General features: G+C 42.9%; 1 protein-coding gene across 2 annotated transcripts in view; it reads right to left on the bottom strand.

The window, feature by feature from the left end:
• frmpd1b (FERM and PDZ domain containing 1b) overlaps positions 1–12,940 on the bottom strand; it is a 26,832-nt gene extending 13,892 nt beyond the window's left edge. For both annotated transcript variants that reach the window (XM_032528408.1, XM_032528407.1), the window contains exons 1-5: positions 12,677–12,940; positions 6,272–6,422; positions 4,031–4,141; positions 2,154–2,326; positions 625–727 (exon numbers count right to left, since the gene is read on the bottom strand). In XM_032528408.1, the coding sequence (XP_032384299.1) occupies positions 625–727; positions 2,154–2,326; positions 4,031–4,137 (383 nt within the window). In that variant the 5' untranslated portion in view covers positions 4,138–4,141; positions 6,272–6,422; positions 12,677–12,940. The remainder of the gene's footprint in view (positions 1–624; positions 728–2,153; positions 2,327–4,030; positions 4,142–6,271; positions 6,423–12,676) is intronic.
• Between the last annotated feature and the right edge of the window lie 37 nt (positions 12,941–12,977).

Raw genomic sequence — 12,977 nt, forward strand, 5'->3', positions numbered from 1 at the left:
AAACACCACATTCATTAGTATTTAGAGAGGATGCAGACATCCAGTGTGGTGAAGAAAACTAGCCACATGATGCTGGAGAGAGGCAGGATTAGCCACACTATTCTCTGCTGTTATGTACCTTTAGTTTGTCCAGTAATTCCATAAATTACTAGAGACAAAATACTATACTGAAGCAAACAGCTGATTTCCATTCCTTCTTGTTTACCTTATGTGAAAATTGGTATATTGAAAAATCTATATCTTTTCTTTAAAGAAACTATCGAGTAGTGTGAAGTCACTCAAACTGTTCAAACTGTAAAGATGAGAAAGTCAGTGTTTTCTGTATTGGTGTTTGATGCTAGTGTTTTTACTCTGTGTGTTCAGAGTGAAAGTGTGTATCTCAGTGAGGATTGTTTATAGTGTTTGGTGCATTAAGTTATGTAAGAATTGTGTTCCTTGGAATGAGTTTTGCAGGTGACTGTTGGTAGTGCAGACTGTAGTTGCACATGTGGCTTCTGTTGTGACCACTGTCGTTTAGCAATTGGAAAAACTGTAAATTGCCTTTTGTGGACGCCTCGTCCAGACGTCCAGACAGACAGACAGACGTCCAGACAGATAGATAGATATCTCTGCAGTTATTCCCACCTTAAGATGTTTTCCACCTGCTCAGCGCTTAAATCCTCCAGCACTGTATCATTGATCTGCAGCACCTGGTCCCCTGGGTACAATATCCCATCTGCAGGACTCCCTACACACACACACACACACACACACACACACACACACACACACACACACACACACACACACACACACACACACACACACACACACACACACACACACACACACACACACACACACACACACACACAGGAAAGCGTGAGCGCCTGCATTAAACAAAAACCAGGCTGCACATGTGGGCTTGCACTTTCTGTTCAGATAAAGGGAGATATACACACTGATGTAGGCACACGCACACACAAAATGACTCATATGATTATTCAACATGGCTGACTCAACAGTGTTCAGCTGAGCTCTCCAGGATGTGAGGGGTTACAGTTATTCTGGGTCTCAACCAGCTTGGCTCCGCTCTGCTTTCTCCAGTTATTTATACTCATTTGTCTTCAGGCAAGAGAGCACGAATGAGGCACAGCAGTTTTAGCTTACTTTAACACACACACGCACACATACATAAACACATTAAGTGTATGTATGTTTAAAAACACACTCCAACATACAGACATACAGATATTTTCACACAACCGACTGACTGGCAAAGCCCCGTCTGTCCCTGATTTTTGACCCACTGGCAACATCCCTCACTGCTTTGCAAGCTTACACAGACACAGACACAGACACACACAGACACACACACACACAAACACACATTCCCTTGCCTTGGCCAGACACGCAAACTCCACCCCCCACCCTGTCGAGCATTTCATGTCAGCTCTGCCAATATCCTGATCTGTGAATTTTTTTCAAGTCCTCTCCCTTCCTCTTCTTTATTTTTCTTTCCTTCTTCCTCATCCACCACTTTTCTCTCATATTTCCATTCTCACACTATCAGGACCTTGCTGACTCCTCCCACACCCAATGGTGTCATCACCCCACCTGCACTCTGCACACTTTCACACTCATTGTTTTGCTCTCTTTTGCCATATCTGCACTTTGGTTGTTGTCTATAATTGGTCTTCCTGCTGGCATCTTCTCTGTCTATTACATCTTGTCTTCTGTTATCACTTTTTTTTGGCAGCAGATAGCAATTACAGAGCTGGTGGCAGGGTGGGACTCTTTATCAGCTTATTTTACAGGGTAGACATAAACGTAATGGATCTCTCTCTCTCTCTGTCTCCCCCCTATCAAGGTTGACAAAATGAAAAGTAATTGAATATAGAAAGGATGAGCAGGTGGCTCTGTGTTTTCTGTGGCCTGTCTGGCACCGTGCCCTGCAGTTTGAATTCCAGTGGAGAGCCAATGATGTGTGTGTGTGTGTGTGTGTGTGCGTGGGTGAGAGAGTAAGAGAGAGAGGGTTTTGCTTCAGGCAAATGTTGCATTAAACAGGTAGCCATTTAGAGATGAGGCAGGAAAACAAATTGTAGTTACCTTCCTAGACAAACATGTCATACACAAACACACACCATCACCACCACCACGCACACCCCATGTACCTGCGGCGATGTCCCTGACCAGCAGGGGTGCATTTGTGGTGAGGATAAAGCCATGTCCAGTGCTGCTGTCCAGGACCGGGTCCCTGGTGATCTGCAGTGTCAGCTTGGCCTGGAAGTTCTGATTGGACAAACTGTTGGAGCGCTGCGACCTCCCATCGCCTAGCAACCTCTCTCTGACGAGGTCAAACAGAGTAACATGTTACCTGCTTGGAGACAACATGGTCATCAAGACATATATTCAGGCAGATGTGTCCCTATACACTGTCAACTCCCTCACATCACTTTGTACAGAAAATCTTTTTTTCTTTTACAAATCATTGCCTTATTTATTAGGCAATGGCTCAAACCTAAAACGTTACAGTTTTGTTTTAACTTGTTCAACTTTCCCTTCAAGTACTAACATTTTTCAAATTTTCACACAGAAAGAAGAATCTTCAATGATGGTTTTTACAGAGAATTTGAGGCTACGAAATAGCTACATTTTCATCATTGAAATCTGAAAATTGCGGGGGGGAAAGCCCATCACAATTTCTTCTTCTTAGCCCAAAGTGACTAATTCAAATAGCAAATTTTGTTCAATCAACTCAAAAAAATTTAGTTTACAAAGATGCAAAACAGAAAGTGAAAAATAAGTTTTTTTTCAAATTTCAGAGGCTGGTATAGAGGCATTTTTGCTTTTATTTGTTTTTTATGTATCTATTTTTGCATGTTTACTTTAAAAGTGACTCAACATTTTAAATTACCAAAGGAGTTGATAATTAATTTGAAACTAATCTGTTGTAAGACACGTATAACTATAACACAACAACAATGAGAGTTTACAGCCGTTCTGTGGCTCTGTGATGATGAACATTGGCACAGCGGTGCTTTGAGCTAAATGCTAACATTTCACCACCTTAGTTTTGGGAACATTTTGACAATTAACACTAAACCTTAACACTAAAGCCTTGAATATCTGGTCAAATAGCCGGGAACCAGGAAGCAGAGAACAGAGTTCACATTCATAGAAACTGGTATACATCATCAGCTGAAATGCACTCTGGGAATACACAGTGTCTGTATATGTGGTTTAATCAGTGACAATCTCCCTGACACCTTCTGTCCTGGGGAGCTGGTTGTGACGTGGTAAGACTCCCCCCCCCCCCCCCCCCCCCGAACAGGGAGTTTACTAGGCTTCCTCTGCACGGCCTCCTCTGCTGAAAATGAGACGCCACTTTGCGGACAGCAAGGGAATGAAGGGTTCTTGAAAGCATATTTGTGGTCAACTGTGGGGTGTGTTTGTGTGTGAGAGAGGGACAGTCAGGTTTTGAATACGTACTCAACTATGTGTTATGCGTCTGAATGTGTGGGTGTGGGGAGGGGATCTGGTGTGTGTGCTCACTTTTTCCTTTTTTTCTTACTATGTTCTGATTTTAATGTTTTTCTCTTTTAAGAAAGAGATTTCTAAAGTACCACATGAAAACACACAATCTGAAAGGCTACATGTTTTAATGTTAATATATACCACGCTTCCCACATTTCTTCTCCACTACAGAATCTGGCAGTAGGCCTAGAAATGGTTGATGCTGTTTTCTCCACTCTCTATCCCAAGCTTAATTGTTTAGTTTCTTTTTTACTATACAAGTTGTTTTAGTTGTTATTGCCGCAGTGCTTTGTGTGGGCTCGGCATTTTCTGCTACAACTGGCTGTGCGGTGCCAACATTTTCTACTGCGTAGTTGCTCTCCCATCAAAATCTACTCCACTTTCTCACACAGGTGCAAACATTGGACAAACCTCATGGGAAGTATTTTTCATCCCAACTTTTTAGTTTGTGAAATATTTCCTGGACCTTACAGAGGATCTTTACCCTGACCTCTCTCCCTTCTTCATTCTGTACCTGCTAAGCGACTCTCGGGTTCGTCGTATTATTGTTCCCACCACCTGCTGCACCCGACTGGCCCTCCGAGCTGGAGACCTGCTCCTACATCGCTCCTTCTCCTCCATTTATCTAAAGAGACAAAGATAGAGAAGGATATGAGCTACAGACATGATCAGAACAGAGAGAGAAAATGAGACGTGGAGAGATAATGAAAGGATTTAGTTTAGCTCTGCCTTGTACAGCACCAGAATTGTGCTTAGGCTGAATTAGCATTTTGTCTGCTCTGTTTTAATATTCAGAGCTTGTACGCTGCCTTGAATACGTTGAATAATCAGATATGTGAAAAGAGCAAGAAAGGCTGAATGAGAAAAAAGGGGTGGAGTATAGTCAGCATGAACAACACATGTCACACACATTTGCCTAAATGACCTGATTCTCAACAACTGCACCATCACATGATAACAGGATTCACACAAAAAAACTTCAAAGTAAGTATGCTACAATACGCATGTTCAGTACAAATCTGCAGCCGTGGACTTTCTGCTTCGCTGGCCTCTTAAACAGGCTGGTGTTTGAGACATAATGAAGAATTGGGGGGCTCAAGCAAACCTCAGGGAGGCAAAGCTGGTCAGCACTAAATCCTTACCAATTCTCAAGACATACGACTCCCCTCAACTGTGTTTTGTTTCTGTCAGCCAATCAATACGCTGGCATTAAGCTTGTAGAGCCTCTGATAATTCCGTGACAGGGTTTATTATCTAATGCTGAAAATATATTCTATAAGGGGTACTGGATTATCATCATGTTTCTTTTCTATTAAAAGATTTTATAGGGCAGGGATGTGTTCGAGGAATCCGCTTTTAATATGTGTTGCATTATTTAAAGTAACGGTTTTATTTGTGTGCGGCATTACGGTGATAAGATATTGTTTTGCTTCTGTCTTGTGATATACTGCTGTTCGTGTCTGTAATGGACTGTTTCACCCCATGAGGTGAGGAAGAGGAAGAAAGGAAAGGAAACTTTGCTGAAACGCAAAGACGAAGACATGATCAATACAGCTAATGGTGATGAATGTGCTCCTGATACCAAATAATCCATACCTTGGCCTCGGCAGCCAGATGCGCAGAGATTAGTTTATCAGCTCTCTGAACTATATGGAGCAAACATCTGCAGGACTTTTGTGAAAATCTTTAAAAAAAAAACAGTTGTGCTGTTTGGCCATCTGCCACACTTGTATGAGGCATTTTTGAAACATGCCTTTAAGGAGTGAGAAGGAGGGTAAAGTCATAACAGCATAAGTATAGTGTATATTGTGCTTTAAGTTCTGAATTATGGCGAAACAATACACACTGCATTGCAATCAATAGAGAACTTTAAGCAGCTTTCTTTAAACAATAAGCATCTAAAACAGATTCAGCTTGTCTCTGTTTAAGTGGTTCCTGGTTGTAGTATCACTCGGTATACAGTAAAGCATGCAGTGTAGGTCTGTCCTTTAAGAAGATTAGAGGCACTTGTTCTACACGGGCCACCACTGGTCAGGGTGTCACTTTAGCACCTCCCGCTGATCCAGATTGAAGCAGATTGATGTGGATGAGAAGGGATGAGTGAGGCTAGGTAGCTGAAAGCTGCACAGTGTGATTATTGACCAACATTCAATCACTGAGAGAAGCATCTTTTACAGTAGATCATGACACATGTTCGGACTGCTAATGGAGACTTTCTTGCATTGTGTTGAATATGCAGCATGCTTGCAGGTGTATGGATGTCCATGTGTGTGTGCTGTAGTGCTGCAGTCAGTGCTGAATCAGGTGACAGTTTTTGCTGTCATTCTCCTTCTTTCTCTGTTCTTTTATTTATTTTCTGCGCTCTCTCTCTTTCTCCCCTCACTGTCCTTGCCGAGTCAGGTAGTCATCTCCAATGACAGTCTCTCTGGGCAGCAGCAGCAGACAGCTTTTTTTATATACAGTACATGGCATGCACATCCTAAGCACCTACTATCTTTACTCTTCACAATAACAGCCCACCTTTATAACTTTATTAAAGCAGATAGTGTGTACATGGTTCATCCCTTTAAAAACATTTTTTTTAAATTTTATTTTAAAATGTATTGCATGTGGTAAGCCTCCTGAAATGGCAGAGAAAGATTTGACATATTACATTCTGTTGTCAAGAAACCAGCACTTTCAGGATCTCCAATCTTCCACATATTTTAAGAAAATGGCACATTTTATATAAAGACTGTGTGAGAGCGTGTCTCACCGTGATGTGGCTTGTCTCTTCAGGACTCCAGAACACAAATACCCTCTCGCCCTCTGAGACATCAGTTCTGCAGACCCTCCAGGATTGGTTGAGAATAGGTGGAGGGGGGTCCTTGTGATCATCGGGGCCAATCCCAATCTGGTGCAGCCACCTGTGCAGAACAGAGCAACGCTATCATGGAGACCTGTCATAACCCATAAACAAGATGCATACCCACACAAGTTTATAATTAGGGCATGAGGCGACCAGTTGTCAAGCCTGATTAAGTCAGATCAGCTGTATTTTAACCTATTTATAAGTAACTTTATTCCAGTTGTTGTCTTTAGAGTGAACAAGCAAGTATGTCAAGCAAAGCAGGTCTAAACCAGCTATGTGGTTATGGTTTTCCAAGGGGCCACTCCTCTGGTCCCTGAGGCTCTGCCTCTCTGTCTTTCTCTCTACTCCTCCTCAAAAGCACATGGAGATGTGGAGATGAGGCACTCCATCTCCATCTGCTTGTCTAAATTAAAATTTCATACCGCCCAGTTCAGTTAACAGTTCTTACTGGGCGTGCTCTAAAAGCAAAGAGGACAGCCTGTGAATATTCGTGATGTGTTGGAGAGAGAAACACTGCCAGCCAAAAAGAGATTTTGGCCAATAATAAAATAGGACAAGTCTTATATATGAACATCAGGGCAGATATGGGTGAAATTATTGCCAGCCTCTGGTTTGGGGAGAAAAACACACCAGGGAAACGTTTTGTTGTGAAAACCCGGACTGTTGATTTACGAGAGACTCTGAATAAACATTCTTGATCTCGTCTAAAAGGAAACCTCCTCCTTTTTCACTTGAATCTGTGAAGTAAGCTCTCACTCCCTGGGGCTTTCATCAACAAAAGGGAGCAGAAATCAAGGAATTGATAGTCCCATCTGTGCAGCTCTTCCATCAGGCCCTGTGTCTCATACACAGAGCTCTTTCACAAGGCCCATGCGTCCCAGCGAAAAGCCAGCAGAAGACCAAGACCCACACAGACTGCAGGGCACATGAATAATGCATGGGGCTAATGCAGCTAGCCTCCAACCGCCTACCTCTACCACTTGCCAACACTGGCAACAAGGAGAGCGAAGCACAGAAGAAGAGAGACACACAGGAAAGACGTTTGGGGGTTACAGAGGTGAGGAGGAGGGGAGAGGAGTGGGGAGGGGGCTTTGAGGGGCTGAGAAAAGGGGAAGGGATACAGAAAAGAGAATTGGTCTAGGAAAAGAAAAGAAAGAAAGGACAGGATATTGCAGGGGGGGACGGAAAGGGGGAGAATTTGAAAGAGGGCAAAGAGGGCAGCGGCAAAGAAACAGGAGAGTAAAAGCTGCAGGAGGAAAACAGAAAAAACAAAAGGATCTACAGTGAATTAAAAAGAGTCTGCCGCCAAGGAGCGGAGGGGGAAAAAAGCTGATCAATGCAGCGTTTCTCCACAAACTGAGAGCACACAAATCCAGACAGCAGACATGGATGTATCAGCAGACCTGTAGCATTGTTTCTCATACAGTGTTATACTTTTCCACTACTACATGGTGTCTTAAATGAAGAGCTTGTTCCCTCTTTCTAATGATGTGACAGCCTTTTCAAATCTGAGGCAGTAAAGCCTGTGTGTCTGTGAGCTGGTGATGAATCTGCTCCTAATCTGCTTCTGAATCAATAGTAATCGCGAATCCTGTCCTTAAGTCCCAGAGCTGCCCACAAACACAGCTCCTCTGCAGGCCTTGTCGACCTTTCTCCCTTTCTTTCCTCTTTTTACATTCTCGGCCAATCTTCACTGTACATGGAGAATATTTGTATACAGTGCTACAAGGTAATAAAGGCTTTCTACATCTCTCTGTTTCAATCACTGTGTCTTATTTCTCTGAGACAATGTCCACCCGTCAGCTCATTTGCCCACACAGTCTCTCTCTGTCTCGGTCAAAACAAAGTCCGTTATTCAATTCTGTTGCCTGGTATGAGAACACATGCAGTTCATAGAAGCACTCCACTCTCTCCTCAGGGGTTGAGAGGTGGCACTGAGCTGGCAGCTTTTGTGCAGCCAGCTGGATAGAAAACAGCCCAATTAGCACTGCTGAGCTAGACCGGGCCAAAGCAGGTCAGACCAAGCTGTACAGGGCCTGGTGAACTTGCATTAGCACAAGAAGTGGGAGGAAAAATGACCAAGTACAGCTGCTGTTCTGCTAAATAACATAATCTGAGATAATGGATATGACAATCTGACTGACAGGATGAATTTCTCAGCAACAAACCTACATTTTTGGTGATCAGCTCTCTGCGCTAATTAATAAAGACTGGACTCAGGGGCACTGTGGAGTTACAAACACTCAAGCACAAACCACATGCACGCACAATATGCACACACAAATAGAGAAACACACACACACACACCCTTCAGTCAAATAAGACACACTGAATACAGCTGCACCACATGAGGCGCAGGGCAGCAGCAGCAGCCAGGGGTAGAGCCAGATGTTGCTAACTTTTGGGGCCCGGCCCAGATCAAGGGGGTTCCAGGGGCATGATCCCCTGGGGAGATTTCTTTCCCATTGACAGCAGCTATTTGAATCTATTTTCATTCAGTTATCTGGAAGTGGGAGGTCAACGGACCACTTTGAAAAGTGTTTCCCTCGCCAAAATTTAGCTTAACTTTGGAGCGTTAATTCCCCAACGAGCTAGCATGACATGGTTGAAACCAAATGGATTCCTTATTGTTCAAGACTAATACAATGTGAAGTTATTGTGCAACACCATGATGACAAGCAACTTCTACAATAATCAATCAATTTGAATTTTGGATAGGAAGCTATAAGATCTCACCACTGCTTTGTTCAAAAGAAATTAAATATATTCAGCTTTGATCACTTCAATATATTCAACATAATGGATAATAACTTATCCATAATGTCAATAACCAGGTGTCTCAGGTGCTCAGCTGTGGCAGTAACTCAGGGTGAGGAATTGTTAGGTGTCCTTTTAGAAACCCCCCTTTGGATAGATTATTTTTCTGTTGAGAGGATCAATATGTGAAAATCCTTATTCACAGAACTCAAAATGCATTGTCAACTATTGGATGGATTACCGTGTTAGTTAGTTAGTTAGTTAGTTAGTTAGTTAGTCATCATATTTTCAAGAATTCCTTTTGTTTCTGTGACAATTGTCAAACAAATGCAACAAAAAGTCAGTTAAAGACAGACATGAGACAGCATAGTGCCCCACAACATCACCAACAATAAAAAAAAAATCTAAATGTGACAAAACTATCATATCACGATGATTTGTTCAGAGCTATCCTGAAAGTTCTGAACGATTTATAAAGTTAAATAGGCCGCAAAGGCGTCACCCTGTACCTTCTAAATTCTGATGGGAACAACTCATATTCCCCACAGAGAGGACGTGTTACATCACAGAGGATTGCACACCCTTTTCTTGCTATTTGGGACATTTAGGATGAAGTCAAATAACGTTAGTGATCCCCTGACTTTTCCTCTCGTGCCACCAGACTGTCACAACTTTCACTAATCCAGTAAAATATCTCAAAATCTACTAGATGGATTGACACAAGATTTTGGTAGAAACATTTAAGGTTCCCAGAGGATAAATCCTTATGACTCGGGGGACTTCTGGTTCCACCAGTAGGCTGAAATGTGTGGTTTTTAGTGAAATATCTCAGCCATATTATTTGACTGATAGGGATATTGTAAACCAACCTTGGCTTTATGTGCTATGTATGTGGCATTGATCAATGATATAAGTGTCCTTGTGAAAATTAAAAATTAAAATAAATTCTTTGCACTGAAGTCCACCAAAGAAATTATAGCGTTAAAAAAACACTATTACAGTCAACAGTCAAACAGCAGCTTGGTAGCATATTCAAGTCTGTCGATTGCCACAGTTGCTTGTTGTGTTTTGCTAAAATTATGTCTCCCATTCTTCATTCAGCCTGTCAGCTCATTCCATTAGCATTATGAAGACAGGGATCACCATGCACCGCTCGTTTCATTTCCCCTTTTATCAGCGACCTGGCGAGGCTCGAGTTCCCCAGTGCACTATTAAATAATGGGTCTTTTGAAGATTAATAGTGTGCTGCATTGTGTTACAGATTTCTATTGATGGTTCTGATGGTTCCGGAGCGAGACAGACAGCCAGAGAGAGAGTAAGGGAGAGAGAGAGAGAGGAAGATCTTTGGATGTTAGAGGATGATAGATGTTGCAAGTCTGGAAAACTGTTTGCCTTACTTCTGTTGCTGTCTGAGCAAATTTCCTTCAACTCAGTGATCCTTCAAAAACTGCACAATAGAGTTCTTATCTTTATGTAAAAGTAATATGAAGGCCACCAGTGAGCCATCAATAGGCCTCTGGGCTTTGGAATAATACTTATATGGCCACAGTATGACTTAAATATTTTATATCACAGCGAAGAATGCAGGAGGATAAACCTGGGTAATTACTTCTTTTTTAGGCTTTTTGTACTTAATGATTCAATATATCTTCATAAATAGAGTTGGCCTACATTATGGCGCCACTGCCAGTCAAGTGTGCCATCACCATGGATCTGTCACCACAATGAGGTCATGTCTCCTTTTCCCTCTGCAGGAGCAATACTGGTACAGTCTGGACGGGAAAATACTAATTTACAGTACATCCATCTGGACTGTACATCAATCAATCCATCCATCCATCCATCCATCCATCAATCCATCCATCCATCCATCCATCCATCCGTCCATCCATCCGTCAACTACCATTATCTTACACCAATGCAATGCCTGACCCATGAATTGATTTAATTCCTGTACAGAAACCCACCAGTATTTATTGATCAACAGTTATCAGTAGCCAATGGCAGTTACAATGTGAACCACCTTCCTTAACAGCTTCAATTATCCATCAAATCATTGATGATCAGTTGGTCCAGGCATTTTACTGGAGCAGCAAACACCAGCCCAGCAACACAGTGTGCCCTTGAGACATGGAGCTGTAAGACTAAAGAAGAGGAGATGGAGAAAGTATGGCTGGCTGGCTGGATGCAGTAAGTGGGACAGAGGAGCAGTCAGTGGGGCAGATCGAGGCTAATGCAGCCAGGCATCAAGGCTTTCCTGATGTGCAAGTTCTGCCCGTTGTGTTTAACCTCGGGCAGTCTGACCTCAAAGCAGCAACTCCTATCACATGTTGTAGGCCTAGCACACATCCCTGAGTCATAGCACAAAGCCTGCAGCAGTCAGTGTTAGAGCACAGCAAAACACTCTCAGTGCACACAAGAGTGAAAGCAAAACACTGAGCAGCCACAGCGACTTCACTAGGCATCCTCATCATAGGACCAACATGCCATTCATTCATTAAGTGTGTGTTTGTGTGTGTCTGTGTGTGTGTGTGTGTGTTTGTGTGTGTGGTCCCGCGCGCATGCGTGTGTGTATATGTGTGTTTAACTGTGGCCCACGAGCAGCTGAATATGATGCTGTTAAAAAAATACTCAATGATCAATTGAAGTGATGTCTCTATGAACAGTGAAGGCTATAACACGTGTTTAAATGGAGCCGCAATCAACGGTCATATTCAATCGTGTCATTAAATGAAGGCCCCAGAACAGCAAAACACATTGTTCCGGTCTAGTTGTGTTGCGCTTGTCATGCCTGGCACGGCACGGAAAAGCGCTGGAGAGAGGGCTGCTTCTGGCCAAAGGATATGAGCAAAGAAAAGAGGAGAGGCGACTGGCCCAGGCATCGCCCACGCCCATTCACAATGTGCGTGTTTTACTATCCAGACTCCTGGCAGCCCCCTGATCCGTCCGGATTTAGTCAGTTCATTTCCAGTGTGTAGCCAGTGACGGTGATTTCACTGCGCACACGGCAGCATGGATCTCCACTATCACTGCATAAGGCATGTGTTTGTGAATATTAATGCCATTCAGTGTGGTACAAAAATTGTCATAATTTTGAGTGTTACCCTGTATAGTAGCCTACGCTAGCCCATATATTTATATTCCTTATAACCTAAATGTAGATTCAGAGAATGAACTAATATCGACCATGTCTAATAAATGCTTAAATGCCCTTAAATAATCAATATTTAGGCTACCAATGTACTGACTAAACACTTTGATGAGTAGTCATGCCGATAAACCAGGAGGCTAAACAAAGAAAAAAAGGTCAGTCTTTTGTTACCTTTATAATCTTAATCGGATTTAAATCTCTCCACCGCCTCCCTCAAAACAATGATAGCCTATGGGTGTATCCTGCAGACGTTGTGAAAACGAGCATCAGTTAAATTATTCATTTTGATGTGAAAATATCAGTCCAAATGGGATGAATGGATGCAAAGTGCAGGCTCCTACGTGTAAAGCCAGGCGCTCCTTCATTAGACAATAACATCGTGAAATACCGAGGAAACCTACCTAGTGGTCTGAGGAGGAGACAGACGGACCGGGAGTCTGGGAGGGCTATCCCCCAAAAAGAGCAGCGATGCGGAGGATTTGAGGAGAAACGGTGTTTGATTCTTAAAAAATATCCACGGCGTCCTCCTGGGCAGGACGATGATGGTGATGTGGTGTGTGGGGGGTTTGGCTATCTGCTGGATGCTGTCATCGTACCGGGTCTGCTCTCTGACTAATCCTCGGCCCTGAGCTCAGAAATAACCACCCCTCCCTCTGTTCGTCTTTCTCTCTCTCTCTCTCTCTCTCTCTCTCTCTCTCTCTC

This window comes from Etheostoma spectabile, chromosome 10 (assembly GCF_008692095.1).
Source record: "Etheostoma spectabile isolate EspeVRDwgs_2016 chromosome 10, UIUC_Espe_1.0, whole genome shotgun sequence".
NCBI classification, from domain to species: domain Eukaryota; kingdom Metazoa; phylum Chordata; class Actinopteri; order Perciformes; family Percidae; genus Etheostoma; species Etheostoma spectabile.